This window comes from Malus sylvestris, chromosome 17 (genome assembly GCF_916048215.2).
Source record: "Malus sylvestris chromosome 17, drMalSylv7.2, whole genome shotgun sequence".
In the NCBI taxonomy this organism is placed as follows: Eukaryota; Viridiplantae; Streptophyta; class Magnoliopsida; order Rosales; family Rosaceae; genus Malus; species Malus sylvestris.
The window spans coordinates 5,497,726-5,516,752 of record NC_062276.1 but is presented as its reverse complement, the minus strand read 5'-3'; the positions used below and the strand labels follow the sequence as shown (position 1 = coordinate 5,516,752).

Below are 19,027 nucleotides of genomic sequence, written 5' to 3'. Positions count from 1 at the left end.
GGAATATGCGCTGGAATGTAATGTTTTCCCTACACAAGATAGAATTTATGTAGATACTCAAAAGTGTTTTAGATTTTACATTAATTCTCGTTGCTTGTAAAAAAATGAGATCATCTGTATTTTGCACTAAAAGTCGGCAGTTTTATTTAATTAGAAACAATTATAAAGTGAAAAATAAAGATAATATTTTTTTACAGACCAATAGACCAACCTCATTTTATAATATTTTTCCTCCTTAAATGGAAGCTTCATGCCACAGATTTTTGAGTCCTCAAAATCTACCATTTGTTCAACTTTAATCCAATTTAAAATCCAGGAAAGTTGTCTTCTTTCTTGTTTATTTAGAGTATTACTAGTTATAGTTTTCTTCAGTATGATACATTTTGTTCTAGCATTCTCATAGGCAGCTCTTTATTCTCTCTCTCTCTCTCTCTCTCTCTCTCTCTCTCTCGTTCGTTTTGCAATGGAGCCCCTCAGAAATTTTTATGGCACAGAAGGATGCAGCAGCAGTGAATCAGGATGGACAACATACATTGCCTCTCCCATGCAAGAAGATGAGCCCGAATGCAGCAATATTGAAGACGTCGGTTACGAAAACCATCATCACATCGCATATCTCACCAGAAAAAAAGTTGGCAAAGATGACAATGAGAGTGATGATTCAATGGCTTCTGATGCTTCTTCTGGCCCAAGTCATCATCATGATCTCGTGCCTTCGCGCAGTAAAGACAGTAAAGGCACCGCTCGTTCCAAACGCGATAACAACAAGCAATCTAGGCACAAGAGCACAAGCAAACCAGAGAAGAAAACTGGCGAAAAGAGTACCAAAAGGAAGTAATGAGAAATCAGCGCTAATGAACTTTGATCGTGTCGTCAAGTCCTGGCTCAAGGGGTACTGCAGATTATAGTTGTTAATTAAAACTATAAGCTTGCAAATGAAGAAGAAGATGTATATTTTTTCTTTATATGTAGAATACACAAATGGAAGGATATATATTTCTCTTTTCTTCCACGAAAATTCTTCGTTCCACCGTTCTTATTTAGATTTTTAATTTGTATCTCATTAGACATTTTTTTTCTGCATTTCTTTTAGGACATTCATCAGCTCGGACAAACATCCGTTGAAAGTGTAAAGGTTAAATTGTGTCACAACATATTCTTTCAATCTCGGAGTAATTAAGTTTCTGGCGGAAAAAGGCGGTATTTTGTAATGCAAGCATGAAATTATGGTGTGTTTGTCTCTCAAGTTTTCTCGACAATTATGCATTTTGTGTATGGAGTGTTTGTGCCGCTGTCTCATGTGGCTATGAAGCAAACAGTGTGAGCAATTTGCTGGAAAGAAGAAAGATCAGAAAGCATACATGTGGCTATCTGCAAAAAAAAGAAAATATTGATTCACTAGTTTTAAAAGCTTAGAAATTATTATGCAGAATGTGTGTTGTTAACAATTCGTGCTGGAAAGAAAAAGATCAACATAGAAAGACAAATGCCAACTATGAATGCTGAGGTTTTCTTTTTGTGACAGAAAAAAAATTGGTAGAGTTTTACAAAAAAAAATTTTAAAAATAAAAATTGGTCGAGTAGTTTCTGCAACAGGTGTGCAAATGCAACAGCAAAGCAAGTACCAAATATGGGCTGTACTTCCAACTCCAAAGAATATTCTGCCACTTATAAAAGCAAAATCTGTAATTTGTCATCAAATTTGCACGTTTTATCAATAATATATGCATTAATTCCCAAATATCGCGAGATGTGAGTAACTGTCAACTAGTTATATTGTATAGATCGACCGGCTACTCACATTCTGCAATCATCCATCAATATTTGTCCCGCATTGGAGAAATCTGCATGTTATCAGCAGTAGTTAGAACACATGCAAACATTTGTTTAGGAAAGTGAGAATTGAATTTAATAGAGAAACCATAGAACATGTCTTTTTGCCTTGCCTTTTGTCCTATTATTCTTTAAGTCAACATGAAGATCAGATAAGAAAATCACCTCTCACCAAGAGATTCTTGTTTTACTTTAGTATTTGGGGAGTCCTATACAAACAATATAAAATATAAATGTCTTGTAAGTGGATCATCCACTCGTTAAATTTCTCTAAATTCTTCGGTTCACATTCAGTCGATCCTTAAGTTACAAAATGTTGATTATACAACGATTTACTTTATTATTTTCAGTACTTGAATTCTTCAACTTACATTCAGTCAATCGTTAAATTATACAATGTAAACCATATATCAATATATTTTAGAATTTTCGATAATGAAATTCTTCAGCTCACATTCAGTCGGCTGTTAAGTTATACAATGTAATTCATACATCGATGTACTTTAAAAGTTTTGGTACTTGAGAATATGGTTTGGTACAACTAAAGTGAATATGAATACAAGTTTTGACAGGTGGAATACAATTTTTTTAGCTGAGAGTCAACAGAGGTAGAGCATGGGAGGAAAAATAGTTCATGATTGACAACCAATTTAGGCTTTTCCTGGACCCAATTTTCACAGCTGTGATGCCTCACCAGATTTGGTTTATTTAAAGGGAATTTAGCACATGGAAACCACATTATTCAGATTTATGGGACACATTTGACACCCCAAAAGCAAAGTAAATATTTGAGGAATATTTGGCACATACAAAGACAAAAAAGTCAATAATTGCAAGAAAAAAGCACAAAAATATCTAATTAGAGCTGCTGAAATTGAGATAAATATAAAAATTTTGAGTTCCCCTGAATTGAATAGAATTACATCTTTCAAAGTTAGAAAGGGGTTGTGGGCGTGGACAGATCTGCCAAAAGCACGAGCATAACAAAGCACCCTTCAAAGTCTTAAAAAATAAACTGATAAAACTTATTTGGGATAAATTTTTTCACTGAAAAAGAGTTGGCAGAAGCTCCGCCCAGCGTAAAATCGTCAGCAGAAATTATTCAGATGGAGTGTTCTCTGCTTGAGTTGAATGTGCCACAGAAATTGGACTTAAATCTTTGACTGTTTGGCGATTTTGAACCATTCAGTATGGAAAGCACCTTCCATGTCAGTTCTTTCGTATGTGTGAGCACCGAAGTAGTCACGCTGAGCTTGGACCAAGTTAGCGGGCAGGCTTTCCCTTCTGTAGGAGTCGAAATAAGCAAGACTAGCTGACATACCAGGGGTGCTGATGCCTGAGTTGATTGCAAGGCATACCACCCTTCTCCAGGCAGACTGCCTCTCAACGATCTCTTTCGAGAACTCTGGGTCCACAAGAAGGTTTGCAAGATCAGCATTCCTGTCATATGCCTTCTTAATTCTGTCTAGGAACACCGCACGAATGATGCAACCTCCCTTCCAGATCCTGGCCAATTCGCCCAACTTCAAGTCCCATCCCTGCTCAATACTCTTTGCACGGATCAAATTCATCCCTTGTGCATAACTGCATATCTTTGATGCATAAAGTGCTTGCCTCACATCATCGATCAACTTTGCCTTATCCACCTCTGGGGTGTTCAAGCTATCCTCAAAGCCGGCTGATTTGAACACTTTAGCTGCTTTAACCCTCTCGTCCTTTAACCCACTGAGGAACCTTGCATCCAATGAAGATTCAATTGTTGGAGCAGCAACTGATAGTTCAGCAGCTTGCTGTACGGTCCATTTACCAGTACCCTTCATGCCAGTCTTGTCCAAAACCTTGTCGACCAAATATCCATCTCCCTTGTCATCCTTGATTCCAAATATATCAGCAGTGATTTCAATCAGGAAACTGAGAAGTTCACCTTTGTTCCACTCTGAGAAAACTTTTTGGAGTTCCTCATTTGACAACTTTCCTACTGATTTCAGTACATCATAAGCCTCCGCTATCAGCTGCATATCGCCGTATTCAATCCCATTGTGAATCATCTTGACAAAGTTACCAGACCCACCTTTGCCAATGTAAGTCACACAAGGACCACTGTCCGGAACTTGAGCTGACACCTTAAGAAGAATGTCTTCAATGTACTTATAGGCCTCAAAGGAACCTCCAGGCATCATAGAAGGCCCGTATCGAGCACCCTCCTCACCACCTGAAACTCCCATTCCAAGGTAAAGAAGACCTAGTTCAGCCATGGCTTTCTCCCTCCTCTCAGTATTCTCATACCACTCATTACCACCATCAATGATGCAGTCACCTTTCTCCAGGTAGACGGAGAGGGTCTTTATGGTCTGGTCAACGGGCGCCCCAGCCTTGACAAGCATGATCACGACACGGGGTTTCTGGATTGACTTAACAAAAGATTCGGGATCATGGAATCCATAAAGGGGAAGGTTTCCTTCCTTTTTAGCTCGCTCAACGGTCTCATCAACTTTGGAGGTAGTTCTATTGTATACCGAAATGGGGAAGCCTTTCTCTGCAATGTTGAGAGCCAAATTTTGGCCCATGACAGCCAAACCGGCAAGGCCTATTCTTGTAGGTTTTGGTGTTGCAGCCATCTTTTTGCCTGTTTGACATTTGGATTTGTTAGCGAGAGCGTCAATTTTATATCCATATAATGGCAAAATACGAAGTACAGATCTGAGAGACCTTAGTCACGAAAAACAAAATGTCAGGATGCTTTGATGAAATCCAACAAACTTCAATTGCTCAAATTACAAAACAATAGATCATAAATTAATTTCACAGCTAATCACATATTCCAATGCCTACATCCTAATTGCAGCATTGTATATCATTGATAAGATTAAAAATTATGTATATGACTCTCAGATGTATTAAACAAAAATAACAAATCTAATGAACAATGATACTCCCATAAGAACTTACTAAGCCGGTAAGCCCTGCATACTAATTTCGTATTGTAGAACATAGACGAGATTAAACATTAAGTATCTGATCCTCAGATGAATAACACTAAACTAACAAATCTAACGAACACAGGTGTTAGCCCAGTTTGAATCACTATGCCCTCACTTTTACAGTCCAATTGTTCCGATCGACTCAATGGACAAACAAACAAACAAACAAAAGAAACTAAACCTTCATTGCCTCACTAAGCCCTCACTTTTACAGTCCAATTGTTCTCTGAAGCTAACCAAATTAAACCAGACCCACTTACTCTTTACTTATCTAAAACAAAATTCAATCATATTAATATAAAAATCATAAACTCCACAACCCATCAACCAAATGACTGGATGAACTAAAAAGCATGATCTAATCAATCTGAAAAATTCCAAGAATCCACAGATCAGTGCAAAACGAAAATCATCGTCAAGATTATGAGCAACCGAATAACACTAACAAAGGAAACACAGATCAAAAATCCCAAATCATGGCAACCAATCAAGTTTTAGAAAAAAGCTACGATTTTTAACCGGGGTCAGTCAAATAATTTAATGGCTGTAATTGCATTCAGTAAAGTACAGCAGTGAAAGGGAACGTTTTGATCAAAACCCAGAAAGCAAAAGGATCCGAACCTGAAACTGAAAGTGTTCTTCTGTAAGGAGAGAAGGGGGATTGAAAATCTGAGGAAATCGAGCGAACCCAAGAAATCAAAGATCTGGGGTAGGCGGAAAGTGATGAGCTTTTATATTAAGAAAAGATTTTCGATGGTAGTTAGGGAATATTGTAGCGGGTCAAGATTGGCCACTGGCTCGGTTGGTGAGGTGGACACGCCGTCGTTGAAGGTGGGTTAGGTGTGGAGATATGGCAACTCCATCCAGCGTAACACCAGTTGACAGGCGCCAATTCAATTTACTCCTGTATTAATATAACTTCGTTCAACTATTGTTAAGCGGTACACAAGAGACGAGAGTCGAACTTAAAATTTCGAATGCACAGTCAAATAAAGTTAACCAATTTAGCTATAAGCTCCTATAAAAGTTTTCATTGATTTAAAAGAATTCTTTATGATTTGTGTTTTTTTTTCCCGACGAACAATGCATTTTTCATTCTCTTAATAAAAAGTCGTAACAAGATTTATGTAAAGAAATGCCTACCTCTATGCTCCTCATACTCTTGTCTCGAGAGGCGAGCATTGCATGCATATTCTTGAAAAAATGATAATCACACAATATTTTTTTATATTTACATTATTTTGTTTAATCTTGTATTTTGTTTTTATTTAATTTATATAATTCGACGATAGAAATAACAGAAAGTTTGTATGAGAAGAAAAATGATGCGTGTAGGAAACATGTGTTCTCATTAGGCTAAGTCAAGATTCAAGGGTTAAATTCCCTCCAACATTAACTAAAACAAAGAAAGGAAAAGACAACTCCATTTTTAACTCAATTAACTTATTTAATTTTTAAATATGATAAGAATCTGAAACGGATCTAGGAAAGCATATGCATCTGACATGGACATTGTTTTTTTTTTTTTTTTTTTTTTTGAACAGCAGACATGGACATTGTTTGGATGGGCACTTTTGCTAATTAAATTACCAACCCAATTGCAAATATACGCATTCTTCACACACATTAGCCATCTCAACATGATGTCACCAATTGCAAAGCATCCACATCACCACAAATACCCGTTTTGCATAACCCGCCAGTTGTATTTACTTAATACATTCATAATCGGATCCTCTTCGGATCCTTTAAAACTAAGCCCACTAATCAATGAATATGGACCGTTGAAATTTGATCTAACAATTACAAACAGAGACCCCTAAAAGTTATAATAATTATAACCGTTTGATCAAATTTCAACAGTGCAGATTCATTGATTAGTGAGCTCAGTTTTGATGGATCCAGAGGATCCTGTTCCAATACATTCACCATTTAAGGAGATTGCGGATCCGTTTGCATCACAACAATGTGAATTCTTATCAGTCAATCACAATCACAGGAATTCACTATGGTACATTCCATTGGAGGCAGATTGTCTGCCCTCCTGTTATAATGCCCTTCCAATCCCCTTCTATTTGTGCGGTCACGGTTAAACCACATCAACATTTTATATTAATTTTTTAATAGAGATAATAAGACAAAAAGCAATAAGAATATAAAATGTTGACGTGGCTTAATCGTGACCGTACAAATAGGAAGAGATGGAAATGGCACCATAACAGAAGGACAGACAATCTGCCTCCCATTCCATTTTACTTTATACATTCACCAAGAAAGCATGTCATAATGGACCATTAAAGGCTTTTTAGGCAAAATTGTCTATTGGATTATCATAACTCTTCAATTTAATCTCTTAAATTTAAAATCAATAGAAGTAATCCCTAAAATAGAAGTAATCCCTAAAATTGTTCACCATCAATCATTTTGTTACTTTTGTGATAAATCTTTGTTAAATTGAAGAAACCACATGTTCAAGGGGCAGATTGATTTAACAAAATTACTCTCAATTTAACAGAGATTTCTCACAAAAAAACTAAAACAATCGAAGGTGGACAAACTCAGAAATCACTTATATCGATTTTAAATTTCAAGGATCAAAGTGAGATGTTATGGCAATATGATGACCATTTTAGATTAAAAAGCTGACTTTTAAATGGTGAATGTATATGTATCGTAGCTATGTCCTACAAATAAGACCTTCCAACCAAATATGATAAATGAATAATGATTGGATATTGTTATTCGCACTCCAAATTCCTCACTCTACTCTCCAAATTTTCTACATTCAAAAAGAAAAATACGCTTGTGAAGAGTATAGCATGCAATTTTTGAAGTACTAATAGCACTTCCCTAATGATTATGTAATAACATTGGCAAGGAATACTAAGAACATTCATAAACAACAAACGGCATAGATTATGTACCTTTACTGCATTCTACTCGACTTCCTGTCGATATAAAGTGAGAGATAAGTCTTTCGATACAGAGAATTTAGGGTAGGATCAGATTCATTTGACGAATGCTGTAGGTTTCAAGTAGTCTGAATCTATGAATTACATATTATGCAAAGTGGAAAAGAATTGCTACGTATACATTCCCAATCTGGCTGTTTACAACCCATGCTTCACATGAATAACAGATACAACATTAAGGCAAGCATAACAGACAGCTTTTCCCAGAAACAAAAAAGACCAAGACATAATTTCTCACCGAGCTTTGCTCTGAGGTTGAGATTAATGAAGGAATCCAACACTTGTGAGAATTAGTAAGCAGTGACAGACGATAGCTGTGACTCGCTGATGAACTTGGAGTGGAGCTGCGAAGATGGTTTTTCTTATCTATAAGCCAAAATTGCACATCTGAACAAATTCCATATCATTGTCCAAATAATAAGTCCAGAGTTTCTTGTATTGGTTCATAGCAACGTCCAACCAAGGTTTCATGTTTCCGTTGTAATGAATGACCGCAGCTTTTCTAATCTCGTCCATGCTAATACTGGGATTGTACCCCAGCCCAAGCACATGCCATGATTTGTCCAACGACTTTGTTGTCGAGTAGAAGGTAATCAGCCCTGGCGGAAGAGTCCCCAGTTTCCACAGAGTGCGGTCCTCATTCTGCAAAATTCATGGACAAGAATTATTCACAATTGTATGATTGTATTCAACACTCAACTAGTAACAACACAATTGTGCTTCAACTATATATGGCGCCATTTGGGTAGTAATTTCCAAGTGAAAATTATAAATTGGGTTGTGTAAATAAAAGTTACAACTTCGAAAATGCTAACCCGAATGGCACTTGATCTTCCCTCACACAAGGAATTTAAAAACAAGAAAACACTTACCAAGTTCTGCCAGTAATGGTACTGCTCAGTGCTTTTCTCCTGCCTCCAAGCATCAAGATCAAATATATTCATCCCGTAGGCCCAAGCACATGCCCTCGGATTGAACCTTTCCCTGATCAGAGGGTGTGAAAAATTCAGATACTGTGCGTACCGATGGAAGGACCCAAAGCAGGTCTCAACAGCTCCATTCACCTTCCCATCCAAATCGATCTTCCATAATCCTGTCAAGTCCTTTTGAACCACAACATCATCATCCAAAAAGAGAATTTTGTGCAGTTTGGGATACATCTCTGGCAAATAAAACCGAAGGTGATTCAACATTGACAAGTACTTGGGGTTTCTATATTTCATGTTTTGTGTATCCTTGGTAGCATTCTCTGCCCGATTCTCAAAGTAGAACTTCTGCAACTTTGCTGACTCAAGTTGCCTCAAGACTGGCACATATGAAGAGTTCAAGAAAGTAAAATCTTCTACTGCCTTCACCTCAACATATGCACCCCGTTCCACAGGCCTCATCTTAAACCATACCTTCATCGGTGCAAGATTCATCCTATCTGTAACTACATGGAAGACATGTCTCCACGGTTCATTGGAATTATTCACCACAGATCGTACCACAACTGAGACAGCGATGATATTATCTGAAAAAATTGCATAATGGTACAAACTTGGGTCCTCAAATTCGGGGCTTGGTTCCTCTTCCTTGTACTTCTCCGGATGTGAAATTCTTTCCTCAACAAGCCTCATGGCCAAACAATGCAAACTTTTTGGTATCGATTTTGCAGCAATCGAGCTTGCAAATGCCCCATTCTTCTTTGCCTTTATAAGCAACTCATTAACAGCAAAAATGGTATCCTTCAACTTCTGAATCTTGAGCTGATTATCATAATTCTCCTTTGACTCCCCAATCATTAGCCGAGCAAATTTGACCTTATCCTTCACCTCCTTCTCGAAATGCCTCAAAACATCCTCATCCAAAGGACCGTCTGATTCAAACAACGCGGTCCTGTAACCCGGCTTCATTTGAAGCTCAGAGAAATTCGACGTCAAATCATCAAACATTCTCATTTGCCTAGATATCTCCAGCTTAAGCTTCCTGGCGTAAGCCGCGTAAGCATTCACCAGAGTAACATGATCATTGGCTTGCTTATATATCAAATCTAATCTTGTTTTCAAAGGATCAGAATTTAAAGCTAAAAACGTCCTACGCATGTACGCGTTTCCAGTCGTTGGAAGTGCCTGCAATCAATTAGACCTCAAGATTAAAACTTCAATCCTATCTGATTGAAAAAAAAATTAACATCTGGGTTTTGCTTTAGTCAAAGTTTTTTACATGGGTTTTTTTTTTTTTTTTACTTTTTACTTAATTTGGGGGTTTTTTTTTTTACAATCTGAGATTTGTTCAAATGTGAAAATTAGAAATTAGAATGTGGGTTGTAATTAATCAGTGAAATTGACATCTGGGTTTTGCTAAAGCTTCGAAATTTCAATCTAAATCTCGATTAATTACAAAATTAAATGATAGAAAACGGATTGAGGAAGAGAGGGCAATACATACAGAGTCGTGGTGTGGAGTCGAAGGATTTGTGGTGAGGATAACAGAGAGCGTGGCAATGAAGAGCAGAGAGAACATAGCCGAGACAAAGATCCGATACGAGAAGAAGCTCCGGAGGCTGAACCCGCCAAAACCCGACCCGCCTCCGCCACGGCTGCCACGCACGGCCACCGCCATTGCAGCAACCAAGCTCCGATCAGAGCGCTCTCGACCTCAAAACAGAGAATGATCGAATGGTGTTTTGATTATAGCAGCGGCAGCAAAAGAGTTCAAGTTCTGTCTCTCAGCTGATTGGAAAGTGGAATGAGGAGAGAGAGAGAGAGAGAGACAGAGAGAGAGAGAAGGTGATTGGAAGTGTGTGAGTGTGTGAGATCTCAGCTGGGTGTGAAGAAGAAGACCATGTGTGAGAGCGTGGACGAGATCAAACCTCCGAGTGAGGAGAGATCTAATTTTCGTGTCGGTGTTTTCATTTTTATTTAGTTTTTCAAAAATCTTATTTTATACTGTATTTTTATTTTTAATTAAAGAAATTTTGAAGTGTTAAATAAGATTTTTAGAATGTTAATAATAATTTTTTAATAAAAAATATTAATATAATAATAGGTGTTGGATGTGGGGTGGGCCATATACCATGTAATAAGAGAGTTTATAATGGAAATGGATCTTCTCTGGATTCTTTTCATCAAATTCACCAAGACCACAAATCTGAGTCTTTGAAATTTGATCTAACAGTTACAAACAGGGGTTCACTTTAAAAGCTAAAATAACTTTAACTGTTAAATTAAATTTTAAATACTCGAATTTATGATCTTGGTAGATTTAGTGGAAGGAATAATTACTTGTTTACAAGGAGTACAAGATGAGGACAGAAAATGTTTGACTTTTTGTCAAGCCATGAAAGTCATAATACTTTAGCAAATTAGCACTAAGTTAAAAAGATTTATGGGATAAGCCTAACCCAACAATTTAAATCTCAATTGAGGTTTAAAAAATATCTCATGGTTGACTATAGACTCAATTTTGAAATCTAGATTGAGAAAATTGGGGTAGGTAAAAATCAACTTCGAATTCGTTCGAGCTATAACCCTATTCAGGATAAGGTTCAAAAGTAAAATGCTTAAAACTAAGTAAAAAAAATTCGAAACGCCACTTTCCAGCATCGATTGTGTCAATAAAAAGTAGAGTACAAATTGTTTCAAAATTGTAAGACAAAGCCCATCAATTTTCTAATACAAGTCCAAAAGCCCAATATTGCTTTGTGTTTATGTTGTCCGGGCCCAACCCAAACAAATGGATTATCATTGATCAACCTCCCACCAAACCTTGCAGTGAATAACTGAAATTTGGAAATGGAATTCAGACTTGGCCGTTAGAGATAATATGCCGGGCCTCAGCCTCTCTCTTCCCGCTCCCGCCAAACTCCCTCCACCTCCTCCTCTCAGTCCGAAAGCCACCAACTTTGAGCTTCTCAACAACCGTCTGATCAACCAAATTAATGTCGGCCATCTCCGCAAAGCAATCACCACCCTTGATCTCCTGGCGCAGCGCGGGATCCACCCCGACCTCCCCACCTACTCACTCCTCATCAAGTCCTGCATCCGGTCCCGGAACTTCGACCTGGGCAAGCTCGTCCACGACCGGTTGGCTCACTCCCAGCTCGAACCCGACCAGGTACTTCTGAACTCCTTGATTAGCTTGTATTCGAAATCTGGGGACTGGAAGAAGGCGAATTCGATCTTCGAAAACATGGGCAGTGAGAGAAATTTGGTTTCTTGGAGCGCCATGGTGTCTTGTTTTGCGAACAATGATATGGGATTCGAAGCGATCTCGACGTTTCTTGATATGCTCGAACATGGGTTTTACCCGAATGAGTATTGCTTTGCATCTGTGATTCGGGCGTGTTCGAATGCCCGGAATATTGGGATTGGGAAGGTAATTTTTGGGTCGGTGATCAAAGGTGGGTATCTTGGGTCTGATGTGTGTGTTGGGTGTTCATTGATCGATATGTTTGCGAAGGGTGGTGGAGATTTGGGTGAAGCGTATAAGGTGTTTGAGGAAATGCCTGAGACGGATGCGGTGACGTGGACTTTGATCATTACTAGGTTTGCACAGATGGGTTTCCCCAGAGAGGCTATTGGTTTGTATGTGGATATGTTGTTGAGTGGATTCATGCCCGACCAGTTTGCACTAAGTGGTGTTATATCGGCGTGTACAAAGTTGGAATCACTTTCACTGGGGCAGCAATTGCATTCGTGGGTTATACGGTCTGGATTGGCTTTAGGTCATTGTGTCGGGTGTTGTTTGGTGGACATGTATGCCAAGTGTGTAGCTGATGGATCGATGAATGATGCGAGGAAGGTATTTGATCGGATGCCAAACCATAATGTTATGTCATGGACTGCAATTATCAATGGATATGTGCAGAGCGGAAAGGGTGATGAGGAAGCCATCAAACTCTTTGTTGAAATGATGTCAGGTCATGTTCCACCAAATCATTTCACATTTTCTAGCATTCTGAAGGCTTGTGCAAATCTTTCGGATCTGTGTAAGGGTGAACAAATTCACTCCCTGGCAGTGAAATCAGGTCTTGCTTCCGTTAACTGTGTAGGAAATTCGCTTATCACCATGTACTCAAAGTCTGGCCAGGTGGAAGATGCCCGCAAATCTTTTGATGTTCTGTATGAGAAAAATTTGATATCTTATAACACAATCGTTGATGCATATGCCAAGCATTTAGATGCAGAAGAAGCCTTTGGACTTTTTCATGAAATTCAGGATACAGGATATGGGGCTAGTGCTTTCACATTTTCTAGTCTCTTGAGTGGAGCTGCAAGCATTTGTGCTGCTAGTAAGGGCGAACAAATCCATGCCCGGATAATAAAGTCAGGACTTGAGTCAAACCAAATCATTTGTAACGCTTTGGTTTCCATGTATTCTAGGTGTGGAAACATAGATGCTGCTTTTCTAGTTTTCAATGAGATGGAAGATTGGAATGTTATATCATGGACTTCAATGATCACGGGTTTTGCAAAACATGGATATGCAGCTGCAGCGGTGGAAATGTTCAACAAAATGCTTGAGGCCGGAATAAAACCTAATGAGATCACATATATTGCTGTTTTGTCAGCTTGCAGCCATGCGGGTTTGGTTGATGAGGGTTGGAAACACTTCAAGGAAATGCAGAAAAAACATGGTGTTGTCCCAAGAATGGAACATTACGCATGCATGGTTGATTTATTAGGCCGCTCAGGATCCCTTGTAGAAGCCCTCGAGTTTATTAACTCAATGCCTTTTACAGCTGATGAACTCATCTGGCGGACATTTCTTGGAGCCTGCCGAGTGCATGGTAACATAGAGCTTGGTAAACATGCAGCAAAGATGATTATCGAGCAGAACCCACGTGATTCGGCAGCATATAGTTTACTATCGAATTTGTATGCTTCCACTGGTCGGTGGGAAGAAGTGGCAAAAGTAAGAAAATATATGAAAGAGAAGTATTTGATCAAAGAAGTAGGTTCTAGCTGGATAGAGGTGAAAAATAAGATCCACAAGTTTCATGTTGGGGATACTTCACACCCGAAGGCAAAGGAGATTTATGATGAACTGGATCAATTGGGCTCAAGGATAAAGAAACTGGGCTATGTCCCGAATACAGATTTTGTACTTCATGATGTGGAAGAGGAACAAAAAGGATTTTACTTGTTTCAACACAGTGAGAAAATAGCAGTGGCGTTTGGTCTTATTAGCACATCGAAATCAAAACCTATTAGAGTATTTAAGAATCTCCGTGTTTGCGGAGACTGCCACACTGCGATTAAGTATATTTCGGAAGCCACTGGGAGAGAAATAGTAGTAAGAGATTCAAATCGGTTTCATCATTTCAAGGACGGGAGATGCTCTTGCAACGAATACTGGTGATATTGTTACATAAATTCAAACTGTAAATGATAGAATAATCTCCTAGCAGGATGTATGTATTTTCCAATGAATCTAATTTACGGTTTCCAATCTTTCATTTCACATCCTCTGCTTTGTCTTTGAGAATGTTTAAGATTTTTCTGTAGAGGTGGATCAACAGGAGCTTCGTTTCATCATAGAGCCTACACTAGCAGGCGGATTCGTAAGTTTCTTATTCAAATTTTTGAGGCCCCAGTTCCTTGTTTTTCTAATTGTACACTGTACAGTTCATATCTGCACATTGTATTACTATTGATGTATACTGCTTTCTGATTGCTTTAAATAAAATTGCATGATTTCGCGTCTTATTCTTTTACATTTGATGTATTTGATGTAAAATATAATTTTGGAAAGAGTATCGACGGAACCTTTTGCTAGAGCTTTCCCCATATTCCCCCTTCTGAAAACTTTTTGTTGGAACTGAGCCTTGATTTTCTCTTTTCTTCCTTTGTCCTGTATTATGAACTCCTATTAGTGCACTTCTTTAGTTTCTATTTAATTAAATTCAAGAAAAATTAGAGGGAATATATAATGTTTTGCAATATAATATTAGCACAATTTAGGATCAAATTAGCTACTAAAAATCAGTATTTCTGTTATGCTACTAAACAAAACTTTGGAACTTACTTAAATTTCAAGAGATGTTTCAAACCAGTAAATCCTTATTGGTTTCATTCTGATGAGATCGAGTTGAAATTTAGCGGCCTTGGGCTTGATTTCGACTCTGATTTGATTGCGTATAATGCCTGTAAACGATCATCACTGGAAATATATATAATTAAAATATCAAGGTTCTTATGTTTGCAGATCTTCATAGGAAAATAAGGTATTGCAGAAAGGAAAGAAAGGGAGAGAGATGAAGTCTTTGAGAAAGTATCCAAATGAGAGAACAAATTGCAAAACCAAAACAAAATAAACCATATTACATTCAGTCAAGCCAGCCCTCTAAAAAGCTGAAAACAGTGCTCAATTGGACTTTATACGTTAGTGGATAGCTTTTGTGAATGCCTTTCGTTTTATAGTAATTTTAATATCACGAACCAACTCCCATTTTCACCACTTTTATTTCTGCGTCATGACCAACTCTCCCCCCACCGTAGCCATTCCCTGCTCCATCCATTGCATTTTTTTTTCTTGTACACCTGAAATTATTGCTGTACTTTCTTTTTTTTTTTGAATAGTTCTAGAAGTATTGATGATAAATTACTAGCTCTATCGGTAGTGAGCTGGTGATCCGATAATTTTTTGATGATCAGGGTTTTTTTCGGAACAAGCAGTCTTTAACTTCATGCAGCTACTTCTTGACCAAAAAAACTTCATGCAGCTAATTTAGTAAGAATTTTACATGATTTAGGAAATTTATTTGTTATAGATAAGATTCTAGACGGTGCTGAAAATTTGACCAAAACATTTTATTGCTTATTTGCTTGGATCTGATACAGATTTTAAAGTGAGTTGAGGTTTAGTTGACTTCTACACAAACAGAAGATCAAAATAGATGGATAATGGGAAAAATGGAGAAATGATAAGAACTCAGTGTCCATCGGTCTTAGCCTAGCAAATCCGTGGAACTTGTGATGGACTGGTTTGAGGACTCTGCTCTCAGATAAGCTGTGTTGCAAGGGACATCCTCGAGGTCTCGAAGGGAAGGATGATAAGGACTGTGCAGTTGCAGGTCATTGAGCATTTGGCGAAGCTCGGAAGTTTCCTCTTTGAGCTGAGCATTCTCTTGCAGAACCTTCTCATGTGACTCTGAGACATGGTTCAGCTTTTCCAAAATTTGGTGATTCTCCTTTCTAAGCCAAACCACTTGTGACCAGAGTTCATCAAGGTGCTTCTGCTTGCGCATACGTGATCTGCGTGCAGATTCTCTGTTAGATATCATTCGTCTTTGTTTCCTCTCATTGATGAGACTGAGTTGCTGCTCATCAGCCTCATCAGAGGTTGAGTTACTACTGAAGGACGATGGTTGCTGTGGATTGTTATTAATTTCTTGAAGTTGGGAAGTAGGATATTGGAAATTGTACAATGGGCTAGAAAACCGGTTGAATTCAAAAGCGGTTGCATTGCTTTGAGTGCTCATGCTAAAAGGAGGGTAGGGAGATGATGAGCTCGAAGGAACGAGGTAATGGATTCCAGTGACCTCACCGGGCTGCATGACTTCTCAAACTTTCGACGGATAAATGCAAGGACTTCGTGGTGAAGAAGGTGAGTGGAGAGTACTTAGTTTTTGGTTGTGTTAGAAGGGGGGAAAGAGGCTCGAGGAGAGGAGGCCTTTATAGGGTGAAAAGTGTGAGAAAGTGCCTTCAAAGCTCAGCTGATTGGAAAATCATGCTATCATGTCTCTATTTTATGCAGCATCATCACATTCATCTATGTGTACATGAATGTACGCGAGATGTTTGTCTCTCATTTATGTGTTCGTTATGGGCATGCATCCATGGTTCGATGGCTACATGCATGTATGCATGAAATGATATTTTTACATACATACATGTAACATGGGGGATTACAAGTAGTGTTTGTGGATAATCATTTTTCAGATCAAATCTCCGCTAACATGAGAGAGAGAGAGAGAGAGTTTTTGTGTTATAATTCGGAGTACAATTATTTTAATGGAAGAATGTTTAGGCAAAATAATGCAGTGCAAGAGAAAATGGGATCAAGAAGTCTATCTTAATTTTGGTGTGCCTTTGTCAAGTCTACGGGGAAAGAAATTAAAGAGGCTTAGAAAGGCAAGAACTTTTACGTACCGGTTAAAATAATTAAGGTGCTGATCACTGACTCATCAAACACTTAAACTCAATTGAGATGTGAAAGGAAAAAGTCTCACGTCGGTGAAAAGATAAACCTTACAAGGGCTGGTAAGAGGTTGGCTGACTTTCATTATTACCAATTAGTTTTATGGTAGAACTTCAACTTTCGTTATAGTATCAAAGCAGGTTAGCCCATGTGTGAAATTAACCACATGTGAAGTCCAACCGCCACACGTCTTCACGTCACCTAATTGGTGTTGGTCACGTGTTTAACTTGAAAATTCGTCACGCATGAAGGGCTATGTGAGGATATAAAAGTAAAAGAGTCCCCATCCTTGAAAGGAGAAAACCTTGCAAAGCTTATAAGAGATTAGGTTGCTTCCTATAATGCAAATTGATTTTATGACAGAATCTCAACTTTCTTCAACTCCCTATTGGTATACCAATTAATCAACCGTACTTAACAATAATTTGTTCAATCGTTAGCAACATCCGCCCTCTGCCATTTTTAGGTTCTAATCCTGTTAGCCTGCTGGGAAAAATAACAGAAAAGTAGCTTCTTTTTTGTTTTGCGCACCAAGAACTTGATTTATAATTTTTTTTTGGGAATTTTAACGAAAAGCACTATGTACTGTTCACTTTAATGAAAAATCATATTTTTACACTAAAAAGTCAATTCTGGTACTATTCACTTTACCCTTTATTTTGTCCTTATCATTAAAACTCAAAGTTTTCAATCTATTTTCATTAGTTTTCCTTTTTTTATATTGGTTTTAATTCTAGAAATCCTTTCAAAAGGAGTAGAATGTAGATAATCCAAATAGTTTGCTGGACTAATATCTTCTACTCCGATTAAATACGAAATACGTATAGCAATATGCTAATCCCATACACCACTTAGCAATTGAAGTCTACAAAAGCTCAAGCTAGAAACATACATAGAGGACATTTAAAGTGAGAGATTGGACAACTTTCTTGTCTTCTTTTGGAAGCTGAGGTACAAAGGTGCAAGCATACATTCTCCAAGAAAGAGAAATGCAACTCAATTATTAACAATCTGAATTATTATAAAAATCAGTTTGTATTACCATATTGCCAGTTGAGGACAAATTGTGCTAGCCCAAATTAGTTTGGCCTTCATTGGAAGTATATTTTCTTATCACTAATTCACCACATAACAAGTATTTATTGAACACATAATTCAATTTTTAAGCACGTGACAAATATTTATTAGAAAAGTAACGTTACTGAAACCATATCTTAATTGCAATAGTAGATCTCTCTTTTCCCTGGCTTGGTTAAATATTTAAGCATAATTAATGGTGCACTTAGGTCAAATTAAGGCAGTTGTAGCAGGAACATGGAAAAAAGATTAGTTTTTGTTCAAGCCATTCAAATTAGCAGATGTTACTGAGTGGAAAACTCTTATGGGATTCATGGATGTACTTTAAAATGCAGTCTTCCACTAACTAAAAGAGCTTTGAATGGATACAGGAACCAAAATCTTACTCTTACTGACGATCAGGCAAATTCTCTCTCTCTCTCTCTCTCTCTCTCTCTCTCTCTCTCTCTCTCTACACCTGAGGGTTTGGGTTGGGTCAAGTTGAGTGGACTGAATGGTCAACAATGCCATGAGACAGGTTTAGACTGCTCTATCTTTTCTTGTCTTGCAATTGTCCTTCTCGTGTTCCCTACTTCTCTCTATTTTATTTTCTTTGAGGATTTGGAGTATATAGAGGTGGATGAGTAAGTAGTTGAAAAAACCCAGGATTTGGAGTATGTCTTTATGCTCAGTTGTACTTGTACATAGTGTAGATAACTGCATTTGGTTGGTCAATGCTGCATCACTTAGTTTCAACTCCTTAAGTATGTCAGTGTGTGTGTGATAAAGGAGAAGTAATTCGCTGACCCTGGGTTGTATTTCCCCCTTCTCCATGTAACGCTGATCATAGAACATAGTCAACGTGACGTCACGCGAAAATGGGACCGAACATACACGCTGGTATGCAAGTGTCTCTGGTGGTATAAGGTTGGTTTGTAATTTGCTGGTGAAAAGAGTGTTATCAATTCAATGTACGCAGCTAACTTTAGCTATCAGCAT

At 38.0% G+C, this 19,027-nt stretch overlaps 5 protein-coding genes and 1 long non-coding RNA gene across 6 annotated transcripts; 2 read left to right on the top strand and 4 right to left on the bottom strand.

Annotated features, from left to right (window-relative positions):
- Positions 1-299: 299 nt before the first annotated feature.
- On the top strand, positions 300-1,018 carry LOC126612196 (protein SOB FIVE-LIKE 3-like). The gene has a single exon (XM_050280548.1). The coding sequence runs from the start codon at positions 464-466 to the stop codon at positions 836-838; it is 375 nt and encodes a 124-aa protein (XP_050136505.1). The 5' UTR covers positions 300-463; the 3' UTR covers positions 839-1,018.
- Positions 1,019-2,685: 1,667 nt separating this feature from the next.
- On the bottom strand, positions 2,686-5,713 carry LOC126611037 (6-phosphogluconate dehydrogenase, decarboxylating 2). Its single transcript, XM_050279213.1, has 2 exons — positions 5,436-5,713; positions 2,686-4,459 (listed from the first exon to the last, which is right to left on the bottom strand). Exon 2 carries the CDS (start codon positions 4,449-4,451, stop codon positions 2,985-2,987), a length of 1,467 nt encoding a protein of 488 aa, XP_050135170.1. The 5' UTR covers positions 4,452-4,459; positions 5,436-5,713; the 3' UTR covers positions 2,686-2,984.
- Positions 5,714-7,795: 2,082 nt separating this feature from the next.
- Positions 7,796-10,661, bottom strand: LOC126611378 (probable galacturonosyltransferase 9). Its single transcript, XM_050279613.1, has 3 exons — positions 10,217-10,661; positions 8,659-9,897; positions 7,796-8,428 (listed from the first exon to the last, which is right to left on the bottom strand). Exons 1-3 carry the CDS (start codon positions 10,388-10,390, stop codon positions 8,153-8,155), a joined length of 1,689 nt encoding a protein of 562 aa, XP_050135570.1. The 5' UTR covers positions 10,391-10,661; the 3' UTR covers positions 7,796-8,152.
- Positions 10,662-11,531: 870 nt separating this feature from the next.
- On the top strand, positions 11,532-14,233 carry LOC126612126 (pentatricopeptide repeat-containing protein At3g49170, chloroplastic). The gene has a single exon (XM_050280437.1). It carries the CDS (start codon positions 11,594-11,596, stop codon positions 14,129-14,131), a length of 2,538 nt encoding a protein of 845 aa, XP_050136394.1. The 5' UTR covers positions 11,532-11,593; the 3' UTR covers positions 14,132-14,233.
- A 178-nt stretch (positions 14,234-14,411) lies between these two features.
- On the bottom strand, positions 14,412-15,496 carry LOC126612128 (uncharacterized). The gene is made up of 2 exons (XR_007618969.1): positions 14,798-15,496; positions 14,412-14,623 (listed from the first exon to the last, which is right to left on the bottom strand). It is a non-coding gene; the product is annotated as an uncharacterized LOC126612128 (long non-coding RNA).
- A 62-nt stretch (positions 15,497-15,558) lies between these two features.
- On the bottom strand, positions 15,559-16,756 carry LOC126612127 (basic leucine zipper 43-like). Its single transcript, XM_050280438.1, has one exon. The coding sequence runs from the start codon at positions 16,326-16,328 to the stop codon at positions 15,720-15,722; it is 609 nt and encodes a 202-aa protein (XP_050136395.1). The 5' UTR covers positions 16,329-16,756; the 3' UTR covers positions 15,559-15,719.
- Positions 16,757-19,027: the final 2,271 nt, after the last annotated feature.